Source organism: Sturnira hondurensis, unplaced genomic scaffold (genome assembly GCF_014824575.4).
Source record: "Sturnira hondurensis isolate 20B ecotype Veracruz unplaced genomic scaffold, ASM1482457v3 Scaffold0003420, whole genome shotgun sequence".
Lineage (NCBI taxonomy): Eukaryota > Metazoa > Chordata > Mammalia > Chiroptera > Phyllostomidae > Sturnira > Sturnira hondurensis.
Window position 1 is genome coordinate 295,561 of NW_028076051.1, and position 25,634 is coordinate 321,194.

Genomic DNA, 25,634 nt, shown 5'->3' on the forward strand with positions numbered 1-25,634 from the left:
AAATTATGTGGAATAAATTGAAATTATTTGAGGACCTACTGTATGTGTGTATATATGTGTCTGTCTGAGGTATACAATTTATATCTCCTATCTATTTCTGTATGTAATGTCTCATGTAACTACCATCTAAATAAAAATACAGAACTTTCCCAGTATTCTAGAAGACTGTCTTGTGCCCCCAGTTAGCACCCTAAAAAATACCCTTTGGGACAGCATGCATGGAACTGGAAACCATTATGCTAAGTGAAATAAGCCTGGTGGTGAAAGACAAATACCATATGATCTTATCTTTAACAGGAACCTAAACAATAAAACAAACAAACAAGCAAAATATAACCAAACACACTGAAATAGAGAACAGGCTGACAGTGACCAAAGAGGAGAGGAGAGGGAAATTCAGGGGAGAAGGGGAAGGGTTTACAGGAACAAGTATAAAGGACACATGGACAAAAACTAGTGGGGGTAGAAATGGGAGGGAGGTGGGGAGGGCTGGCGAGGTGGGCTGGGATGGGAGTAAATGACAGAAAACAATTAAAATTGGAAAAAGGGGTAGAGAGAAACAGTGATCACTTGTAGCCCCAGTATCACAGTGTCACCAGTCCCATCACAGAGGCAGTTGTAGATCATGTGGAAGTGTGTAAGAATTATAAGGGGGGAAAAATAATGAGTATAGTAATATAAAGTATATTAAGGAGAAAGACAATGGAATAGAGAAAGATGGCTGTATTTTCCTGTAATTAAATCCTGTATAAGCAAAAAAATAATAATCATGATTTTACCATCTATTATACATTAGTTTGCCTAATTTTGAACTTTGTATAAATGAAATAATACAGTATGTGCTCTTTTGTATCTTTTTTTGCTCAATATTATATCTATGAGAACTAGTTCTGTTTTTGTTTATACTAGGGGTTTTCCCCCTGCTCTTTGGTATTTCCATGTATACATATATCTAAATATTTATTCTAATGTTAACAGCTGTTTGCTTTGGATCTATTATGAATAAAGGTGCTATAAGCATTCTTGTACATTTTATAGGTTATAAGCATTCATTTCTGTTATACATACACACACACACACACACACACACACACACCCCTGGGAATAGAAGGGAATAGAATTGTTGGGTTATAGGTACATGTCAGTTTTGTTTATATAGATATCACTAAACCATTTTCCAAAGTGGTTTTAGGTCCCATTTCCCTGATGACTTATTGATGCTGAGCTTCTTTCCTTATAGTTTGTATATTCACTTTGTAAAGTACCTTTTTCCTATTTTTAATTGGGTTGTTCAAGATATACATATCCCTCCATATAAATAGAGATATATACACACATACCTACATGCATCACAACTATCTTCTTCCATTCTGTGACTTGCTTTTGTACCCGTGTCTTTTCTGGAACAGAAGTTATTAATGAAAAGAAATCCAATTATTAATGCCCTCTTTCATTGTTAGTACTGCTTAAGTCCTATTTAAGAATATCTGCTTACTGACTTCCAGCCAAGATGGAAGTATAGGTGGAAACACTGCCTCCTCCCAAAACTAAGTTTAAAAAGTAGCAAAGTTTTAGTAACAAAAATGCAGCCAAAACACAGAAAATTGAACTGTACGGAAGTCCGACAACAACGAACCATTCAGACAGACTGGTAAGAGGGGTGGAGTCAGCGGCGGAGCGGGGTCAGGCAGGAAAGATTGTTCGGTACTGACCCAGGAGCCCAGGTGGTGGTGCCTGGCGGATCTCAGGCGTGGGGTGGCAATGGGTGGACCCAGTGAGGGCGTAGGGCAGCTGGCTGACTGTGGTCACACGTTTGTGCACAGATAAACCAAGCGAAGGAGCGAAAAGTGAGATAGACCGCTCAGGCTACTGCCCCAATGACAGAAATTAGAGCCTGAAAGCACCAATTGGAAAGACTTTCGGGGTCGGGTGCTGGGCGAGGCTCCTAGGCTCACAAAGTTTGTTGGAGAGACCCACAGCGTCCTGGAGGATACACAAGCCCACACACCCAGGAACCAGCACCAGAAGGGCCCAATTTGCTTGTGGGAAGCCACAGAGGGGACAGAAATCAGAGAGAGCAGAGCAAAGCGCCATTTTCCCCCTCTCTGACCCCGCCCCCACATACAGTGTCACGAACCAGCCACTAGGTTGCCCTGCCCTGGTGAACACCTAAGGCTCCACCCCTCATACATGACAGGTGAGAACAGACCAAAACATGGCTCAAGAACAGCTCAAAGCCCCAGAACCTATAATTCTAAATGACCAAGAATAGCCAACCTTTCAGATGCACAGTTCAAAATACTGGTGATCAGGATGCTCACAGAACTGGTTGATTTTAGTCACAAGTTAGAGGAACAAATGAAGGCTAAACTAATTGAAATGAAGGGAAATGCACAGGAAACCGATAGTGATGGAAAGGAAACTGGGACCCAAATCAAGGGAGTGGACCAGAAGGTAGAAAAAAATAACCAAATGGAAAAGAATGAAGAAACAAGAATTCAAAAAAATGAGGAGAGGTTTAGGAACCTCCAGGACATCTTTAAACATTCCAACATCTGGATTATAGGGGTACCAGAAGGGGAAGAGGAACAGCCATGAGCAGAAAACTTATTTGACCAAATAATAAAGGAGAACTTTCCCAATCTGGCAAAGGAAATAGACTTCCAGGAAATCCAGGAAGTTCAGAGAGTCCCAAAGAAGTTGGACCCAAGAAGGAACACACCAAGGCACATCATAATTGAGTTACTCAAGATTAAAATGAAGGAGAGAATCCTAGAAGCAGCAAGAGATAAGGGGACAGTCACCTACAAAGGAGTGCCCATCAGACTGTCAGCTGATTTCTCAAAAGAGACCTCACAGGCAAGAAATGGCTGGAAAGAAGTATTCCAAGTCATGAAATCCAAAGACCTACATCCAAGATTGCTCTATCCAGCAAAGCTTTCATTTAGAATGGAAGGGCAGATAAAGTGCTTCTCAGATAAGGTCAAATTCAAGGAGTTCATCATCACCAAGCCCTTTTTATATGAAATGTTAAAGGGACTTATCAAAGAAAAAGAAGATAAAAAATATGAACAGTGAAAGGACAGCAAAATCACAGTTATTAACAACCACACCTAAATCAAAAGCAAATTAAGAGGACAGCTAGATCGGGAGAGGAAGCATAGAAATGGAGATCACATGGAGGATTAGCAACATGGGGGTGGGAGGAGAAGGTACAGAAAATAAGTAGCATAGACGATGGGTAGAAAATAGACAGGGGGAGGGCAAGAATAGTATGGGAAATATAGAATGTAAAGAACTTGTGACACATGGACATAAATGGGGGAATGAAGGGGGGAATAGGACAACTGTAATGGCATAATCAATAAAAATATATATATATATATATATATATATATATATATACTTTTTAAGATGACATTTTTTAAAGATTTTATTTATTTATTTTTAAAGGGGAAGGGAACAAGAAAAGGAGAGAAATTTCAATGTATGGTTGCCTCTTATGAGTCCCCTACTGGGAACTGGCCTGCAACCCAGGCATGTGCCCTGACTGGGAATCGAACCGGGATCGTTTGGTTCGCAGGCCCACGCTCAATCGACTGAGCTACACCAGCCAGGGCCAATAAAATATATTTTTTCAAAATGCAAGAAAAAAAAGAATATCTGCTTAGTCCAATGATGACAAATATTTTCTATGGTATTTTTTTCCAAGAACTTGTACCAGTTGCTTTTGTGTTTTGATCTTTGGTCTATCTTCAGTTAGCTTTTGTGTATCATTGGAAACCGGGATCAAAGTTCATGTTTTTCTTATATGTATATCCAATTGATTCAATACCATTGTACAAATAACCATTTCCCATTGAATTGCATTAGCAGTTTTGTTGTAAATATTATGACTATACATTGTATGAGTCTATTTTTGACTTCTCTATTTTGTTCCATTTTTCTACTTTTTCTTCTGATATCAATGCCAAGCTGTCCAAATTATTATAGCTTTATAGTAACTCTTGATTTACTTTGTGTGTTCATATGCAGTCTTAGAATGATCTACCCAACTTTTAAATTTAGAATATTTTAGACTTTCATCTTTTTTACTCTTCTGTTCTATTCTAAACTCATTTGTTAAGTTAAAAGATTTAAAATAATATCTACTTGCCGGTGACTTCCAAATTTATGTTTCCTGTCCAGATATAGATCTTTCCCCCTAGATTAGTATATCCAATTGTCTACTTACATTTTGAAGCCCTGGCTGGTGTAGCGCAGTGGATTGAGCACAGGCCTGTAAACCAGAGGATCACAGTCCGGTTCCCAGTCAGGGCACATGCCTGGGTTGCAGGCCGGTTCCCTGCAGGCCAACTCCCAGCTGGGGACGCACCAAAGGCAACGATACATTGATGTTTCTCTCCCTCTCTCCTTTCCCCTCTAAAGATAAATAAACAAAATAAAATCTTAAAAAAAAGATAAACATTTTGAACTCCACAACCTTGTCTTTTGTACCACCTCCCCCATAATTTTCCAAGTAAAGTCTTTGCCTTTTTACTTAAAAGCAGGTCACTCTAGCCTTCTGGTTCCTTGGGCTAAAAACCTTAAAGGTATGCTTAATTCCCCTCTTATTTTTTTTTAATTTTTAGACAGAGAGGGAGGGAGGGAGAAAGATGGGGAGACAAATACCAATGTGTGATTGCCTCTCATGCACCCCTTACTGGGGACATGGCCTGCAACTCAGGCATGTAACCTGACTGGGAATTGAACCTGCAACCCTTTGGTTCATAGGCTGGCACTCAATCCACTGAGCCACACCAGGCAGGGATCACTCTTATTTTGTATTCTTTATGCTACCCATGAGAAATTCTCATTGATTTTACTTTGAAATATGTTCAGAATCTAACAGTTCTTCATCATCTTAGTTGTTGTCAATCTAGACTGAGCTGCCATCTTTCCTATATCACTGCAGCAGTAGCCACTTACATTCTATTCTTAATGTAGCAGCCAGTCATTCTCTTTTTTTAACTTTTTAAAATATGCTTTCATTGTTGTTTACATATAGTTTTCTGCCTTTTCCTACTACCTCTTCCCACAACTCCAGTCCTCCCCACCTCCTTCTCTTGTTTGCATCCCTCTTGTTATTGTCCATGTGTCCTTTATAATTGTTCCTGTAAACCCTTCACACTTTTCTCCCATTATCCCCTTCCCTGTCCCTTCTGATCACTGTCAACCTATTCCCAATTTCAATGTATTTGGCTATACTTTGCTTGATTGTTCGTTTTGTTGATTAGGTTACTGTTAATGGTGAAATCATATGGTATTTGTATTTCAGTGCCTGGCTTATTTCACTTAGCATATTGCTTTCCAGTTCCATCCATGCTTTCACAAAGAGTATAAGCTCCTTCTTTCTCTCTGCTGCATAGAATTCTATTGTGTATATGTACCATAGTTTTTTGATCCATCCATTTACTGTTGAGCACCTGGGTTGCTTCCAGTACTTGGCTATTGCAAATTGTGCTGCTATGAACATTGAGGTGCATAGGTTCCTTTGGATTGCTGTCTCAGGATTCTTAGGATACAAAACTAACAGGGGAATTGCCGGTTCAAAAGGCAGATCCATTTTTCATTTTCTGAGAAAATTCCATACTGTTTTCCATAGTGGCTGTACCAGTCTGCAGTTCCACCAATGATGAACTAGGGTCCCCTCTTCGCCACAACCTCTCTAACACTTGTTGTTTGTTGATTTGTTAATGATGGCCATTCTGACCAGTGTGAAGTGGTATCTCATTGTGGTTTTAATTTGCATCTCTCTGATGGCTAGTGATACTGAGTATCTTTTCATATATTTCTGAACCTCTGAAAGTCCTCCTTGGAGAAGTGTCTGTTCAAGTCCTTTGACCATTTTTTGATTGGGTTGCTTGTCTTCTTAGATTGGAGTCATATGAGTTCTTTATATATTTTAGAGATCAAACCCTTGTCTAAGATACCATTGGCAAGCATATTTTTTCAGACAGTTGTTTCTATTTTCATTTTAATGCTATTTTCTTTAGCCATGCAGAAGCTTTAAAATTCGATGCAGTCCCATTTGTTTATTCTTTCCTTTATGTCCCTTGCTATAGGAGACATAGCAATGAAAATATTGTTTTGTGGAATATTTGAGATTTTCCTGCCTATGTTCTCCTCTAGGACATTAATGGTGTTACAACTTATATTTAAATCTTTTATCCACTTTCAATTTATTTTTGCGTATCATTTTTTTCATGTAGCTATCCATATCTCCTAGCACTATGGTTTGAAGAAACTATTTTTACTCCACTTTATACTTCTTCCCCTTTTGTGGAATATTAATTGACCATGGAGACTTGGGTTTATTTCTAGGCTTTCTGTTCTGTTCCATTGGTCTATGTGCCTGTTCTTTTTTTTTTAAAGCATTTTTTAAAAATTTAATTGTTGTTCAAGTAGAGTTTTCTGTCTTTTACTCCCATCCCAAATGTGCCTGTTTTTATGCCAGTATGAGGCTGTTTTGATTACTGTGGCCTTGTAATACAGTTTAATATCAGGTATTGTGATACCTCCTACTCTGTTCTTCTTTCTCAAAGTGGCTGCAGCAATTTGGGGTCATTAATGGTTCCATATAAATGTCTGAAATGTTTGTTCTCTGTCTCTGAAATATGCTGTTGGTAGTTTAATAGATATTACATTGACTCTCTAAATTTCTTTGGATAGTATAGACATTTTGATGATATTAATTCTTCCAATCTATGAACATGATATATGTGTACATTTGTTTGTGTCTTCCTTAATTTCTTTCTTCAGTGTTGTGTACTTTTCTGAATATAGTTTTTTTACCTCCTTGGCTACATTTATTCCTAGGTATTTTATTTTTCTTGTTACTATGTCAAATGGGATTTTTTTTCCTGATTTTTGTTTCTGCTGTATTATTTTTGGTATACAAAGATGTCCTTGGTTTCTGAATATTTTCTTTGTATCCCGCTATCTTGCCAAGTTCATGTATTAGGTAGAGCAGCTTTTTGGTGGAGTCTATAGGATTTTTATGTACACTTTCATGTCATCTCTAAACAATGACAGTTTTGCTTCCTCCATTTCAATTTGGATGCCTTTTATTTCTTTTTCTTGTCTGATTGTTGTAGCTAGCAATTCCAAAGCTATGTTGAATAGAAATGTTGAAAGTGGACAACCTTGTTTGTTCCTGATCTTAGTGGGAAAGTTTTTAGTTTTTGCCCATTGAGTATGATGTTGGCTGTAGGTCTCTCCTATATGGCTTTATTATGTTGAGGAATGCTCCCTCTATTACCACTTTTCTCAGTGTTTTTATCATACATGGGTGCTGTAACTTATCAAAGGCTTTTCCCACATCTATTGATATGATCATATGATTTTTGTATTTGTTTTTTGTTTATGTGTTGTGTTACATTTATTGATTTGCGAATATTGTACCATCCTTGCATCCCTGGGTGAATCCCACATGGTCATTGTGTATAATCTTTTTAACATATTGTTGGATGCAATTTGCCAATATTTTGTTGAGGATTTTAGTGTCTATGTTGATCAGCATTATTGGCCTGAAGTTTTCTTTCTTTGTTGTGTCTTTATCTGGTTTTGAGATTAGGATAATACTGGCTTCATAAAAAGAGTTTGGGAGTCTTCCATCATATCATTATGGATTATTTGGAATAGTCTGTGAAGAATAGGGGTAGCTCTTCCTTAAATGCTTTGTAGAATTCTCCTGTGAAACCATCTGGTCCAGGGCTTTTGTGTGACGGGAGTTTTTTGATTACTGCTTCGATTTCATCTGCTGTTATTGGTCTGTTCAGGCTTTCTACTTCTTCTTCATTGAGTTTTGGTAGATTATATTCTTCCAGGAATTTGTCCATGTCATCTAGGTTTTCAAATTTCTTGGCATACAGTTCTTCATAGTAATTTCTTACAATCCTTTGTATTTCTGTGGTGTCACTTGTAATCTCTCCTCTTTCATTTCTGATTGTGTTTATTTGGGTCCTCTATTTTTTTTCTTGATGAGCCCGCTTAATGGCTTGTTGATTTTGTTTATGTATTCCAAACCAGCTGCTGGATTTATTGATCCTTAGAATTGTACTTTTAGTCTCTTTGTCATTTAATTCTGCTCTGACCTTGGTTATTTCCTTCCTTGTACTTGCTCTGGGCTGTCTTTGTTATTGTTTTTTCAAGTTGTTGTAAATGTAGTATTAAATTGTTTATTTGAAATGTTTCTATCTTCTTTAGGTAGGCCTGTATTGCTATGAACTTCCCTCTCAGGACTGCCTTCACTGTGTCCCATAAATTTTGGGTTGTTGTGCGTCCATTTTCATTTGTTTCCGTAAACTTTTTTTATTTCTTCCCCAGTCTCATTCTTGACCCATTCATTGTTTAATAGTATGCTATTCAATTTCTGTGAGTTTCTGTGTTTTGGGGTTTTTTCCTTGAGGTTGGTTTCTAGTGTCAGTGCCTTGTGGTCAGAGAAAATGCTTGATGTAATTTCAGTTTTCTTGAATTTGTTGAGGCTTCTTTTGTGCACTGTCCTATGGTCTATATTTGAAACTGTTGCATGTGCATTTGAAAGAATGTGTATTTTGCTTCTTTGGGATGAATGGCTCTCTCTCTATATATATGTATCAGTTAAGTTCATTTGATCTAGGACATTGTTCAATGCCACAATATCTTTGTTGATATTTTGTTTGGAAGATCTGTCCAGTTTTGACAGTGGGATGTTAAAATCCCCTACAATAATTGTGTTGCTATCAATATCTTTGTTGAAGTCCTCCAAGATATTCTTTATATATTTGGGTGCTCCTATATTGGGTCTATATATATATTCAATATTTATGTCTCCTTGATGTACTCTTCCCCTGAATATTATGATATGACCTTTTGGGTCTCTTTTTATGGCTCTTTTTCTGATGTCTGTTTTTTCTGATATGAGTGTTGCTATCTCAGATGTATTTCCCTGTCAGTTTGCTTGGAATATTTGTTTTTGGCTCTTCAGTTTCAGTCTATGTAGGTCTTTTGTTCTGAGGTGGGTCTCTTGTAGGCAGTATATGTGTGGGTTATGCTGTTTTATCCATTCGGGTTCTCTATGTCTTTTGATTGGAACATTTAATCCATTTACATTTAAGGTTACTATTGATAGGTACTTATTACTTTTCCATATTTTTGTACCTGTGTTTCTTTCTCTCTCTCACTCTTTTTCTTCCTGTTCTTGAAGCAGTCCCTTAAGCATCTCTTGCAGAGCTTGTTTGGTGGAGGTGTGTTCTTTTAGATTTCTTTTGTCTGGAAGCTCCCTATTTGGTTTTCCATTTTAATTGAGAGCCTTGCTGGATATAGTAATCTTGGTTGCAGGCCTCTGGTTCTCATTACTTGGAATATTTCTTGTCATTTTTTTCTGGCTTGGAGCATTTTCATTGAGAAGTCAGCTCCTAGCCTTATCAAGGCTCCTTGTATGTTTCTTCCTCTTTTTCCCTTGCTTCCTTGAAGATTCTCTCTTTGTCTTGGAATGATACCATTTTAATTATGATCTGTTGTTGAAGTTGGTCTCTTTGTGTTCCTCTTGATTGGAACTCTCTGTGATTCACAGATTTGTGTGACTTTTTCTTTCATCAAATTAGGGAAGTTTTCCATCATTACTTTGTCAAACAGGTTTTCTATTCCTTGCTCTTCTTTTTCTTCATCTGATATCCCTATTATACAGATATTGTTATGTTTCATGTTGTCTTGTAGTTCCCTTACCACCTGTTCGTTCTTTCTGAGTGTCTTTTCCTTTTCTTGCTCTCTCTGGGTTTTTTTTCTACCTTGTCCTCCAACTCACTTGATTCGATCCTCTTCTTCCTTGAGCCTGCTTGTAATTCCTTGTAATGTTTTTTATTTTTGCAATTTAATTTTTCATTTCTTCCTGGTTTCTGTTTATAGTCTTCATTTCCTTTTTAATGCTGATATAGTTCTTACTCAGTTCCTTGTAGTTGTCTGTGAGTTCCTTGAGCATCCATATAACCATTAATTTGAATGCTATATCTGATATTTTGGTTACCTGCAATTCATTTAGCTCTTTTGCTGGAGAGTCTTTCATTCCTTTTGATTGCATATTCTTTTTTTTTTGTCTTTCTATTTTAGGTCACTCCTTGTGTTTCTGTGCTTCCTGATGTTTTGCTTCAGTAGCTGTCTTTGTAGGGTGAACTTCTATGATATGAATTCTATGAGGATCAATGGTGTGGTCTCTAACCTCCTTGTCTGGATGCTCTAGGTTTGCCCTTTCTTCTGTTTATGTGGGCTGTATTGGTGTACTTGATTTTTACCTTTTTGTGGTTCCTTTGTTGGTGGGTTTCTCCTCCAGCAGGTATAAGGATGTTCGCAGCTCCTATCTGTTCTTGTATGTGATCAGTGGCAGGGGGAAGGCAAAATGAATTAAGACAGCGGGAGAGTATTTTATGGGATTTAAAGTAGCAGGAATTAGAGAAGTGACAACAGATTCTTTGAATAAATATGGCATTAACTGTGATATTTAACCCAACTGGCTACTTTTTATAAAAGGTGAGAGATAAGACTCTTGTTAGAGGAGAGGAAGATTGTGAGCTGAATCAAGAAAATAGAGTTCTTGTGCAAGGTTAGATGATGAGAGATAGTGAGATTAAGGAATAGAAAGTAGATGTGGTGTGAGAGAGAATAGTGTTAACTACAGCAATAATAATGATCACATTGAAGTGAAGTGGGCTAAGATCAGGGAGGGTTGCTGTGTAGTATGTAGAATTGTATGGAACAACAATTATTTACAGTAATACTGGAACAACAATAATATGGAAAGAAATAAATGACTTGGATAAACAGAATAGAAATTATCTATTCAGATGTTGTGTGTTATTGGAACATGGGTGAAGTGAAAAATGAAAATTAAAATACAATACAGAGAGAATAAGGATAACCAGTCAAACAATGCAATTAAGCACGTAAATACAATGAGGAAACTAAACATAAGGAAGAGAAATAAAAATACTAATAAAATAAAAGTGATGAAAATAATGACAAGATAATAATAATATGCTTAGACAATAAAATGCCAGGTCTGTGGCATAGCAAAGTGACATGTGTCTCCGTTTCTCAGTTTTTGGGGTTAGGCTTGTGCTCCCCCTTTTGATCTGTCTCTGGACCATTTTTAACCCCATGTCTTATTGCCTCACTTCCCTGGAGAAAAAAGAAAGGGAAAAAAAGCAAGAGGATTCAAAGAGAAAAAAATAGTAATAGTAAGCCTCCTGCTGACTTTAAACCTGTTCAGTGAGTTCTGCTCGTCTTCCTAAATACCACAGGAAGAGGGTAGCTGCGATTCATTTGTCTCCCTTCCTTTGGTTATGAGAGGATGGGGACCAGGTCTGGGTCGCAATATTCACAGTTTCCAGGCCTCCAGCCCAGGTCTTCTGTGAGCTGCCAGGCTCAAATCAGCCACTCAGCTCCTCACAGTGTGAGTCCATCTCCTGCAAGGAGCCAGATACAAGCAGGAAGCAAGGTTCAGCTCAGCTACTGCCTCTGAGCACACAATGCCAGACACATGGAGTGCATGGTTCCCCTCAGCTGCTGTCTCTGGGCACGCAGTTCCAGACAGGTAGGGCGCGTAGTTTCCCTCAGCCACTCACTCTGGGTGCATGCCTCTGAAATATCCCTCAGGGTGTTCCAGTGGCTGCTGGAGAGTTTGTTACAAAACAGCTACCCGCAGTTCCCAACAAGCTCATGGCTTTTTACACAGCCCACTTTCCAACCAGTCCAGAAACTGTAAGAGTCAGGGTCTGGCATGTCCCAGCTCCTCCCTTCTCTAGCTGTTGCCTAGCACCCCAATTTTTCTGGTGCCAGCATCCACAGGCCCAGCAGATATGTACTGCCTCTCTGTTTCCCACTTAGTCTCTATTACCCCCAGTGACTTCCAGCATCCAGGTCCCTTATGGTGCCAGGCTGCCCTCCCTGCTCTGGTACGGGAGAGACCTGGTGATCTAACTCTCCTCCCCGTATCCTACAGCAGGTGCCAGGCCGAGGGCACAGCAGCCTTGGTCCTGGCGCAGATCCCAGGGACCTTACCACCCTAGCACACTCTCCTCACCATCTGTTTTTCAATGTCCTCTGCAATTTTTGGCCTCCAAACTTCATATGAGCTGGGATTCTGTTGGCTATTCACTCTGTTCCTCAGAAGATCAGCTAGGTATTCCAGCTGGGCACAATGAGAACTCAGTTCCACTCCCACCTACCTCGTTGCCATTTTCACCAAGCCAGAGTCATTATTTTTAAAACTTAAGGTAGATCATGCTGATTTTCTTTTTAAATTCTTCTACTAGATTCTCACTTCACTCACAGTAAAAGCCACAGTGTTTAGGGAGGCCTATGTAATGTTTTATGATGCACCACTAGTTATAACCTGTGAACTGTTTTTCCTGGTTTCTCTTTCTCACTCTACTCCAGCAATATAGTCTCACTGATGTTCCTTGTGTATGCCAAACATGGTTATTCTTGTTGCCTGAAATATTCTATACTTGTTGTGTATGTTCTACATCCTTTAATATTTTTATTTTGTATTATCTTCTCAATAAGGTCTATCCTGACCACCCTATATAAAATTGAAACCTGTCAACCATCCCCAGTATATCCTATATGCAGTCCTGTTATTCAGCTCTATATTTTCACTATAAATATGATTCTTTTGATATAAGGGGTCTAACCAGAATGTACCCAGCCATGTAAAATTAAAAACAGACATTTATAGAAGAAGAGACAAGGTACAAGAAACATTGTACATAGGACAATGACATCTCAGTCCCCTTGGAAGTAGGCACCTTGGGACCTCACAGAGTTCTCCCAGTTACCTCAGCTGCCCTGTTGTATTTTCCTGAATCTCATCAACGTTCTGAAATCTCTTCCCTTTCAAAGGTTATTTTAGTTTTGGGAAAAGCCAAAAGTCATAGAGCACCAAATGTAGGCTGTATGGGTGTGAGTCACCTGGGTGATTAAATGTTTTGCCCAAAAACTCTGCATTAGATGGGATGCATGACTGGGTACGTTGTTGTGTTGAAGTTCCCAATCACCAGTTGCCCATTTCTTGGCCTTCTGAATCATCCAAATAGTTTCCGTGGAGGAATGTTCGAGGTTAACAAAATTTGATGCAGATTTGTTGCTGGGTGCACTCAGTCATTTTGAATACGATAGCCACACAGTACACATGCTCACTCAACAGTGTCTACCACCCCCACTGACTAGGACAGTAAAATCATCATTGTTCATGCATGTGCATTCCAGTCCACTCTCCTTGGCTGCCAGGTTACATCAATATTGCACAAACTATTCTCATTTTATTAACAATGGCTGGACTTTTTCCAGACAGACCTCATATACATATATATAAATAATTTAATAATTTGTTACCTTTATTTTTTATTATCCTTTTCCACTGCTATATTGTGATTACCATGAAGACATGTATTTTTCTCTGATTTGTTTATCAATGTATCACAAACACCTAGAACAATGCTAGGCACACAGTCAATAAATGTATATTAAATATATTGATTCAAGATGTAGGCTTCTGTAACTACACTGTTAGGTGGGAATGTTGTCCATTAGTGCTAACTTCTTTAGAACCTATCTAAACAAGGTAGATTAGTAAATTTTTTTCATTATGATTTTCTCTAGGTGACAAAGGTGACACCTGCTTCAACTGTATTGGAACTGGTATTTCAGGGCCCCCAGGTCAACCTGGATTGTCAGGTCTTCCAGGTCCTCCAGGTAAACCATCTTGTCCCAGGGCAAAAACAAACTTATAAATTATTTCTTGGCTAGTTTTTAGTGAGCCTGTAGCTTTAGACTAATGCCAGTTTCCTATTTTATCACTAGTCACTCATATTAATAAATAAACATGAAATGTCTGTGTGACATTTATGTTGTGAAATAAGTTACGCTCTTGTTTCTAATTTCTGAAGCTACCAGCAGTTTCTAACAAATTGAAACCAAATTTGTTATCCATCTGACCCACAAATCTTTTAATCAACTGCCTCTTGGGATATCTCAATACTATAATATCTTGAAATCACACTTTAAATCTGTGTTAGGGCTTAGAATAGACACCAGATCACTTACCTTTCTGTTGAGTGTGTCTTCCAAGGAAACCAATTCATTTAGCACTTGGAAATAGATTTTTAGCAAGTCTTATAGCTGCCAGTGGAATTTAATAATCTAGCCTTATGAGTCCAGTGCAGTGGTTCTTAAACTTGGGAATACACCAGAATTAACTGGAAGGTTTGTTAAAGCCCAGATTTCTGCATCCTACCCCTAAATGTTCTGATTTGGTAGATCTGGGGAGTGGGCCCAAGAACTAGCATTTTAATCCAGTACTCGGGTGATGCTGATGCAACTGGTTTAGGGAGCCAATTCGGGGAATGACTGCTTTAGTAGTATTTCCCCTAGTGGTTGAGTACCAAACATTTCTCATAAATCCAATTTTAGGGAGTGAAAAACCAAAGAAAGGACTGGTAAGTATCTAGGAAAATTGTTTAAGTCAGAACAAAGGAAGATATTTAGACTTTGTCCTTGTGATAGTAGAAGGAGCTCTGTACACAGTACTTGGTAGCTGTGAGTTCTTGAGAAGATTTGGGGTTGGAAATACCTGAGACTACAATATTGTATGGAACATGAAATGTTAGATTTACCTAAAAGGAAGAGCAATTTCTTCATTTTGAGAGCATAAAATGAGAACAAAAATGCGACCCTTTAATGGGGTTGAATGGGATCTTATTTTAAAACTTTACTTCCTGACTTGCTTATTTTTGTATACTTTGTTGGGGATTCAGTGTCAAAACTCACATTATTGTGTGTATGTATGTGTGTCTTTAGGATCTCCTGGTTTTCCTGGACAGAAAGGTGAAAAAGGACACACTGGTGCAGCTGGTCCCAAAGGACTAAGAGTAAGTTTTCAGCATATTATAGAACTAAAGGACTTGAATAAATCTATTTACACTTTGATTTTCACTTGTGTATACATATTAAATAAATTTAGTTTTTCTATTAAATTTATTTGATTCCTTGACACCCTGTGACTCACATGGCTCTTTAGATTCATAGCTTTTTACACTAAATGTTACGGGTAGGTTGGTGGGGTAAACTGGAGAGAGGAGAGTTTTAGAAAAAGAGAAAGTGATTTTCTCTTTCTCTTTCCCCCATTCTTTCTTTTTTCCCCCTTCAGGGCATACCAGGATCTTCAGGTGCTCCAGGCTTTCCTGGACCTAAAGGAGAACCTGGTGACATCCTCACTTTTCCAGGAATGAAGGGTGACAAAGGACAGTTGGGTTTCCCTGGACCTCCAGGTCTCCCTGGTTTACCTGGCACCCCTGGACAAGATGGATTGCCAGGGCTACCTGGCCCCAAAGGAGAACCTGTGAGTTGGTTTAATATCCTTGGTTTTCTAGTGTAAAAATGTTACTTAGGAATGTTTCCTAGGATGTGCCTGTTGCTGGTGTGAATACCTAATCAATGCTTAAAGAAACTGATTAATATATAGAAATGTTACATTCTTGTTGACTATGAAGAGTTTCTTTACCACTCCTTTTCCTCAGTTATTTCATAAATTCCTTCTTTTTAACCTATTTCTATACTAAGTAATATTGGCTATAACTTTCTCAGGAGAAGGTTAAAATACTGTGGGTCACTGTAAGGTTCCTCTTCTCTTGCTTCACACATCCTTGTCTGGGTTTATTTAGCCATAACAGCAGAAGCCTAATTTGTTTTTTATATACAGTAAGCTTAGAGATTCATGTGAGTGGATGGCCATGTTAAATGGTCTGTGGAGCCTACAGGTTGAACACAAATGAACAGTGTCTTATTTTGTGTACAACACACAGTCCAGAATATTTATGTGGAAGGTTATATTTATATAAAATATATTAGCTAGACTGTAAACTTCTTGACTTATACCAGAATGTAAACTTCATTATGGCAAAGTTTCTGTTTTTATTCTTTGTAATACCATCACCTGACACATAGTAAGACCTCAAAAATATTTGTTGAATAAATTAATAAGTAGATTGATCACACATACTGTTTCATAATATACATTTATTTATACAGCTTTTAAGAACTGTTTGTGTCTGTATCATTTTTCTAGTTGTGTTCAGTAATACCAACCTTCGGAGAGCTGTTATATCTATGTCTCTGTATTAAACTTTTCTCTTTTCAGGGTGGAATTGCTTTTAAGGGTGAAAGAGGTCCCCCTGGGAACCCAGGTTTGCCAGGTCCCCCAGGGAATAGGGGGCCTATGGGCCCTCTAGGTATTGGCCCTCCAGGCCCAGTAGGTGAAAAAGGCATACAAGGTGTGGCAGGAAATTCAGGCCAGCCAGGAATACCAGGTGAGTTCACTACATTTGTTTTGTTTTTAATTTGGTGCTTAAAAGCAGAAATGTATTATCTTTGGCCACTCTTGGCTTCCCTTCATGAGAGGTGTGTTTCCCTGGACATTTATTTGTATTTATACTTTTCACAGCCCCTTAGCAAGAAAACACAATATGTATGTGGTTTTTATGGGAGGTTTCCTCTTTAAATTTTTTTCTGAAATTTTTTGTTGTTTTCGTTGTTTTGAAGTACATGATACAAAATGCAAAGTTTAACAAATATATTGGAGAAACACATGTAACTGCTATAGGCATCAAGAAACAGAATACTGCCAGCATCCTAGAACCCCCCAAATTCTTCTCCATCCTTTCTTGACCAAAATCTCCTTCCATTTCTTCAAGAATAACCACTGCCATAACTTTTGCATAATTTCCTTCCATTTACCCCTTAGTGTTATTACCTAGATATGCATTCCTAAACAGAGTACTTTAAGCTTCTTTTTGAAATTCATGTTTATGGAATCATAGGTATCCTTTATGTTTACTCTGTGTATAGCTATAGTATATTCATTTTCATTGCTGTTTAGTATTCTATTGTATGCATGTATAACAGCTGATTTATCCATTCTATTGTTAATGGACAATTGGGTATTGTATAGTTCAGGCCTATTCTGATTAATGTTTCTATGTACATTCTTGTATATATACCCTGCTGTACATATGCACACAGTTCTCTGGGGCAAGGATCAGCAAACTACAACCTGTGGAATAAAACTGACCACAACCTGTGGAATAAAACTGACCAAAACTTTCACGAATGAAAGTTTTCTTTGAACAAAACCATTCACTGTTGACTATGGTTGCTTTTTCAACCACAGTGTTGAGCAGTTGTGACAGAAATCATGGTGGCCCACAAAACATAAAGTATTTACTGTCTGGTCCTTTATAGAAACAATTTGCCAGTCCCTAGACTATACTATATATTTAATATTAGCATTTTCAAGGCATAGAATAAATCCATCTTAAGTTTTACTTGATAATTCCAAACTATATCCAGAACAGTTGTGTGAATTTATACTCCCATCAGAACTATTGGAAGATTTCTTATTCTATTTCTTATTGTTCTATAGCCTCATAAAAATTTTATTTTGTGAGACTTTTATATTGTTGCCAATCTGTTGAAGTGTGGGATATCTCATGGCAATTTCATTTTACATTTCTTTGATTACATTAAAGTTTAGCACCTTTTTGTGTGCCTACTGACCATTTTCATTTCCTTGTATGAAATGCCTATTCAAGTGTTTTGACCATTTTTTCTATTGGATTGAATATTTCTTATTGACATAGAGGATTATATATCACACACACACACACATATACATTTTATACAGAGTGGGGCAAAAGTAAGTTTACAGTTCATATGGAAAATAATATAATAATTAATAAATAATAATACAAGAATTAAAAATATAACTCTGTGTTTCACATACTCAGAACTATAAACTAATTTTTGCCCTGTCCTGTATATTCTATTAGTTTTTTGTTAGCTATTTACATTGCAAAATTTTCACTTACTTTGGCTTGCCATTTTTTACTCTATTTATGGCATCTTTAATGGACAGGAATCAATTTGAATGTAGTCAAATTTATCAGACTTTTCTGTCATGGTCAATGCTTTTTATTTCATGTTTAAGAAACTCTACTTTGTACTGAGCCTGTTTTAAGTTCTTAATTCAATTAATGAGAAGAAGATGTACTTGGACTTTGTGCACACAAAATCTTAAGGTACCATTACTTTCCTAGAAAGAAGTATTTTTCTTATTTAATACTGTTTGATTTTTTTAAGACTCTTTTGGCTTATATTTTAACAAGTTTTTATAGATGCCATCTTCAATAATGAGAGCTTTTTTTGCTTTTCATCAGCTTTTATTTTTCTATTCTTTCTTTTTCTTTTTATTGTATTTTTTCCATTAATATTTAGTCCCCTTAGCTTTTAAAGCTATCATCTACTTTTCCTTTTTGAAATTTCGCCTTCCTATTTGGTATCTTCCTAGAATATATAATATGGGATTTTTTTTGTAGAGTTTTGTTAGATTGCACTTTTAAAAGATTATACTTCCTTTTTTGTTTTCAATTAAAAGAGATCTTTAGTCAAGAGAACACTTATTTTGCAATTGATTCCTTTGTGTTCTTAGGCCCTAAAGGTGATCCAGGTCAGACCATAACCCAGCCAGGAAAGCCTGGACTGCCTGGTATGCCAGGCAGGGATGGTGAAGTTGGTCCTCCAGGTATGTGAGGAATTTATTTTACCACATTTTCACCACTTACTAGTTTCTTTATTTAAAACTTTCCCTTTCAAAAATCGGTTGCTTCTCTTCTTAGGTGACCCTGGACTCTCAGGCCAGCCAGGTTTGCCAGGAATACCAGGTAGCAAAGGAGAACCAGGTATGCCTGGAATAGGGCTTCCTGGACTACCTGGTCACAAAGGTACGTAGGGGTGGGTAGCAGGCAGGGTAAGTTAGCTGCTTAGTATGACATTATTTCTTTAGTTCATTCAACAAATAAAATATATCAATTGTACCCTTTTTCTCTGTACTGTAAAGAGTATAAATGAAAAGTAATAGCATATATGCACTGTAATTTCATTTTCTTTATCTAAAATTGTCCAGGCAAGAAAATATCTAAGTTATAAATATGTAAAAATGATATTTAAGCTATAAAATCACAGTAATTATTTTCTTTTATGTTCATTGTTGTATTTTCAGGGTTTAGAACAGTTCCTGGAACATAGTAAGCATTCAATAGATATTTGTTAAATAAATGGATTACATTAAACAGAAAATAGATTTATTGCACACATGTAACCAAATAATGTTTTATTCTAAATCATATTTTCTTGGTTTCCTGAAAATTTTAAAACTTATTGCTTCAGTTCTGCTTTATTCTTCACAAAATTTATTCTCATTATCGTCAAGAGTGTGCACTGGTCTGAGAATAGTGCTTCATATGTCCTTACTCACTTATACTAAATGACTTAGAAGGAGTCAGATTTTATTTTCTTGTGTATATATGTGTGTGATATCTGCAATTGTTTTTAGCTCATTTCCAGAATTGTATGGTAGACCTTTTATCACATTATCTTCCAATGTAAGCAGAAGAAAATATTTTCTGCATTTTTGTGTGAGATTCATTCTTTATGTTCAGTATTACCTCATAATAGTCCTCACACCCCTTTAGAAGAGTGTATCTTCTACGCATGTTAGCCCTATGTGGAAATTAGAAGGACCATAAGGTGACTGAGTACTATCGAGTATCTGCAAGGCTTGATCCTTAGTCATCATCCAAAATGTCATTGTGGTTTTAACATCTTACTGTAGTCACTAAGCCTGATCGAATAGGGTAGAAATGTTGGTTTGAGAGTTTGGGTATTTTTCTTAGAGTATCTTCTATTTGGAGATTAAAAATGACTTATCATTTTTCAGGTTTCCCTGGAATTCTAGGACCTCCAGGAGCACCTGGTACACCTGGAAGAATGGGTCTAGAAGGCCCTTCTGGGCCACCAGGCTTTCAAGGACCAAAGGTCAGGGACAGTTTAATATAACTTAAAGATTTCACTTATTTATTTTTAGAGAAAGGGAAATGGAGGGAGAAACAGAGGGAGAAAAACACTGATATGAGAGAAAAACATCAATAGGTTGCCTCTCACCACGACAAGGGACTGAACCTGCAACCTAGGCATGTGCCCTGACCAGAAACTGAACTGGCAACCTTTCATTTTGTGGTATGGTACCCAACCAACTGAGCCACACTGGTCAGGGCAGGTCTAGGACATTTAAATTTATTTTTTCATACAATCCTGTTTCTCCTACCTTCCTTTATTTTTAATTAATTAATTTGTTTGTTTATTTTTTAATTAATTATTTTTAATTATTTGTTTAAAATCTTTATTCTATTTTCCCATTACCATTTAGTCCCCTTATATTCCCTATCCCCAGAAATCACCACACTGTTTTCTGTGTTCATGAGTCCTTTGTCTATTTGCTTAATCCTTCTACTTCATAACCTCCCCACCACCTCTATAGCTCTCATCTGCTCTCCATGAGTCTGTCCCCATTTTCTTTGTTAGTTCAGTTTCTTCATTTGATTCCATATATGAGTGAAATCTTATGGTATTTGTCTTTTTCTGACTGGCTCATTTTACTTACCATATTATTCTTCGGGTCCATCCATACTGTTGCAAAGGGTAAATTTTTCTTTTTTTTAAGTAATTACTGCCAAGTAATATTCCATTGTGTAAATATCCTGTACTTATTTTATCCACTCATCTACTGATGGACATTTGGGCTGCTTCCACATCTTGGCAATTATAAGTAACACTGCAGTGAACATAGGGGTGTTTGTATTCTTTTGAATTAGTGTTTTGGGTTCCTGTGGATATATTCCCAGAAATGAGATTAGTGGGTAAAAAGGCAGATCCATTTTTAATTTTTTAAATATTTTTATTGATTATGCTATTACAGGTTTCTCAATTTCCCAGCATTCCCCACCCCTTAGTTCATGCCTGTGAATTGTACATATAAGTTCTCTGAGTTCTCTGTTTCCTATACCATTTATTATCTTTCCCCATCTATTTTATGCCTACTAATTATGCTTCTTCTTCTCTATACGTTTTTTCCCCTATTCCCCACCCCCCTCACCACTGAACTTCCTCTGCGTGATGTCCATTTCTCTGAATCTGTTCCTGTTCTGGTTGTTTGCTTAGTTTTTTTCCCCACTGTTTTTATTTTTTTTTATTTTGTTTTTTCAATGTATGGTTGCTTCTCGTGCATCCCCTGCAGGGAACTGGCCCCTGCTGGAAACTGGCCTACAACCCAAGCATGTGCCCTGACTGGGAATCAAACCGCGATTGTCTGGTTCGAAGGCCCGTGTTCAATCCACTGAGCTACACCAGCCAGGGCTGTTTTTATTTTCTTTTAGGTTCATTTTGTTGATAGTTGTGAGTTTCTTGTCATTTTACTATTCATATTTTTCATCTTCTTCTCTTTAGATAAATCCCTTTAACATTTCATATAATAAGGGCTTGGTGATGATGAACTCCTTTAACTTGACCTTTTCTGGGAAGCATTTTATCTGCCCTTCCATTCTAAATTAAGCTCAGCTGGATAGATTAACCTTGGATGTAGGTCCTTGCCTTTCATGACTTCAAATACTTTTTTCCAGCCCCTCTTGTCTGCAAGGTTTCTTTTGAGAAATCAGCTGATAGTCTAATGGGAACTCCTTTGTAGGTAACTGTCTCCTTTTCTCTTGCTGCTCTTAGAATTCTCTCATTATCTTTAATCTTGGGTAACTTCATGAGGATGTGCCTTCGTGTGTTCCTCTTTGGGTCCAACTTCTTTGGGACTTTCTGAACTTATTGGACTTCGTAAAAGTCTATTTCCTTCACCAGATTGGGGAAGTTTTCCTTCATTATTTCTTCAAATAAGTTTTAAATTTCTTGCTGTTGTTCTTCTCCTTCTGTCACCCCTATAATTTGGATATTGGAACATTTTAGGCTGTCCCAAAGATTCACAAGTGTCTCCACTTTTTTTGAATTCTTGTTTCTTCATTCTATTCTGGTAGAATGTTTATTTTTTTCTTTTGTTCCAAATCATTGATTTGAGTCCTGGTTTCCTTCCTGTCACCACTGGTTCCCTGAATATTTTGCTTTATTTCATTTTGGGTATCTTTCATTTGTTCTTTCATTTTTTGACCAACCTCAATCAGTTCTGTGAGCATTTTGATTACCAGGGCTTTAAATTCTCCTTCAGATAAGTTGGCTATCTCCTCATCGCTTAGATCTCTTTCTGAAGCTTTGCTCTGTCCTTTCATTTGGGCCATATTCCTTTGTCTCAGCACACCTGTTAAGTTATATGGTGATGGGGCCTTAGGTATTCACCAGAACCTGACAACCCTCCTTCCTGTGCTGCGGTGCTGCCTGTGGAGGAGGGGCCAGAGAGGGAACAAGGGAGCTCCCTTGCTCAGTTCTATCCCACTTTTCAATAAACTCTCTAGTGTGAGACTGGGAATTTCTCCAGTCAGCAACTGCCATAGTCTACAGTCAGCTCTGAGTATCAGTTTTGTCTTCAGCCAGTCCCACCCATGTGGTCCATTATCTCGCCTACTGGCCTGGTTGTTCTGGTTGAGTTTTTCTTTAATTTCATGGTTGTCAGTGTTCCATGCAATTTTATTTTCCTGGCACTTCTAGTTATTTATTGATTTTAGATTGGTTGTTATCCTCTTTTTGGTTGCACGAGGAAGCAAAGGGTATCCACCTATGCCTCTATCTTGGCTGGAACTCCATTTTTAATTTTTTGAGATATCTCTATATTGCTTTCCACAGTGGCTATACCAGTCTGCATTCCCACCAACAGTGCATAAAGGTTCCCTTTTCTCCACATCCTCGCCAGTACTTATTGTTTTTTGATTTATTAATGATAGACATTATGACAAGTATGAAGTAATACATCATTGTGGTTTTAACTTGCATTTCTCTGATGATTAGTGACATTGAGCATATTTTTATATGTCTATTGAATATCTGTATGTCCTCTTTGGAGAAGTATCTATTCAGGTCCTTTGTCCATTTTCTAATTGGGGTGTTTGTTTTTTGGTTGTTGAGATCATGTATAAAGGACACTTGATAATGGACAGCAGGGTCAGGACTCACTGAGGGAGGGTGGTGGGTGGGGCAGGAGAGAGCAATGAGAGAAAAATTGGGACAACTGTAACTGAACAACAACAAAAAACAAAATAAATTTCAAGTAGAATAATAAAAAATTTGGATATTAACCCCTTATCAGCTCTATTAATGAATATGTTCTCCCAATCTGTGGGTGCTCTTTTTACTGTGTTGATGATTTCCTTTGCTATGCAAAAACTTTTTGTTATGATTTAGTCCCATTTGTTTATTTTTTCCTTTGTTTCCCTTGCTTGGGGAGATATACCCGATAAAAATGTCTACGAACAATGTCTGAATTTTGCTGCCTATGTTTTCTTCTAGGATTTTTATGGGTTTGGTTGTAACATTTAAGTCTTTGATTTGTTTTGAATTTATTCTTCTGTGTGGTATAAGAAGGTCGTCTAGTTTCATTTTTTATGCACGTATCTCTCTAATTTTCCCAACACCACTTACTTTTTAATTACCTTATTATTGTTCAATTACAGTTGTCTGCATTTTCTTCCCACCCCTTCTCCCCACCCCAGCTGAACCTCCCTCCCTCCCTTGCTTCCACTCTCCCCCTTGGTTTTGTCCATGTGTCCTTCATAGTAGTTCCCGAAAGCCCTTCTTTCCACTCTCCCCTCTGGCTGTTGTTAGGTTGTTCTTAATTTTAATGTCTCTGGTTATATTTTGTTTGCTTTTTTCTTTTGTTGATTATGTTCTGGTTAAAGGTGAGATTACATGGTATGTGTCCCTCACCACCTGGCTTATTTTCAGGTAGCATAATGCTCTCCAGTTTCATCCATGCTTTTGCAAAGGGTATAAGCTACTTTCTCTCTGCTGCATAGAATTCCATTGTGTAAATGTACAAGGTTTTTGATCCATTCACTTGCTGATGAGCACTTAGGTTGCTTCCAGAAATTGGCTATTATAAATTGTGGTGCTATGAACATTGGGGTGCATAGGTTCTTTGGGATTGGTGTTTCAGGGCTCTTAGGTTATAATCCCAGCAGTGAAATTTCTGGGTCAAAAGGCAGTTCCATTTTTAGTTTTCTGAGAGACTGCACCAGTTTTCCATACTGTTTTCCACAGAGACTGCACCGGTCTGCATTCCCACCAACAGTGCACTAGGGTTCCCTTTTCTCCTCATTCTCTCCAACACTTGTTTGTTGATTTGCTTATGTTGGCCATTCTGAGCAATATGGAGTGGTATCTCATTGTGGTTTTAATTTGCATCGCCCTCTTGGCTAGTGATGCTGAGCATCTTTCCCTATGTCTCTGACCCTCTATATGTCCTCCTTGGAGAAGTATCTGTTCAAGTCTTCTGCCCATTTTTTAATTGGGTTGTTTGTCTTCCTGGAGTGGAGTCATGTGAGTTCTTTATATATTCTAGAGATCAAACCTTTCTCTGAGGTATCATTGGTCAATATGTTTTCCCAAATACTTGCTTCTTTTTTCATTTTAATGCTGTTTTCTTCAGCCATGCAGAAGCTTTTTAATTTGATGAGGTTACATTTGTTTATTCTTTCTTTTATGGCCCTTGCTTTCGGGGACATATCCGTGAAGATGTTGCTGTGTAGAATGCCTGAGATTTTCCTGCCAATGTTTTCCTCTAGAACTTTTATGATGTCATGATTTATATTTAAGTCTTTTATCCATCTTGAATTTATTTTTGTGTATGGTGTAAGTTAGTGATCAAGTTTCATTTTTTTGCATGTAGCTGTTCAACTCTCCCAACACCATTTGTTGAAGAGGCTATTTTTCTCCATTTTATGCTTCTTCCCATTTTGTCAAATATTAATTGACTGTAGAGAGATGGGTTTATTTCTGGGCTCTCTGTTCTATTCCATTGGTCTATGTGCCTGCTTTTATGCCAGTACTAAGCTGTTTTGATTACAGTGGCCTTGTAATATACACTTTGATATCAGGTATTGTGATCCCTCCTGCATTGTACTTCTTTTTCAAAATTGTTGCAGCTATTTGGGGTTGTTTATGGCTCCATATAAATTTCTGAAATTTTTGTTCTATATTTGTGAAATATGCCATGGATACTTTAATAGGGATTGCATTAAATGTGTAAATCTCTTTGGGTAGTATGGTCATTTTGATGATGTTAATTCTTCCAGTCATTGAGCATGGTGCATGCTTCCATTTGTGTCTTCCTTATTGCTTTTTTCAGTGCTGTATAGTTTTTTGAGCATAGGTCTTTTACCTTCTTGGTTAGGTTTATTCCTAGGTACTGTATTTTTCTTGTTGCTATTTCAAATGGGATTTTTTCCTGATTTGCGTTTTTGATGTTTCATTGTTAGTATACAAAAATGCCTTTGATTTTTGAGTATTGAGTATGTATCTTGCTGTTTTGCCAAATTCATTTAGTAGGTTGAGTAGTTTTTTGGTGAAGTCTATAGGATTTTCTATGTATACTATCATGTTATCTGTAAACAATGATAGTTTTGTTTCCTTCTTTCCAATTTGGATGCCTTTCATTTCTTTTTCTTTTCTTATTGATGTGGCTAAGACTTCCAGTACTATGTTGAATAGGAGTGGTTGAAGCGGGCATCCTTGTCTTGTTC

General features: G+C 37.4%; 1 protein-coding gene across 1 annotated transcript in view; it reads left to right on the plus strand.

Annotated features, from left to right (window-relative positions):
• Positions 1-25,634, plus strand: part of COL4A5 (collagen type IV alpha 5 chain) — a 340,149-nt gene that overhangs the window by 215,426 nt on the left and 99,089 nt on the right. The window contains exons 22-28 of the mRNA XM_037041949.1: positions 13,678-13,770; positions 14,875-14,945; positions 15,224-15,415; positions 16,214-16,382; positions 18,560-18,652; positions 18,747-18,851; positions 19,847-19,944. Of these exons, the coding sequence (XP_036897844.1) occupies positions 13,678-13,770; positions 14,875-14,945; positions 15,224-15,415; positions 16,214-16,382; positions 18,560-18,652; positions 18,747-18,851; positions 19,847-19,944 (821 nt within the window). The remainder of the gene's footprint in view (positions 1-13,677; positions 13,771-14,874; positions 14,946-15,223; positions 15,416-16,213; positions 16,383-18,559; positions 18,653-18,746; positions 18,852-19,846; positions 19,945-25,634) is intronic.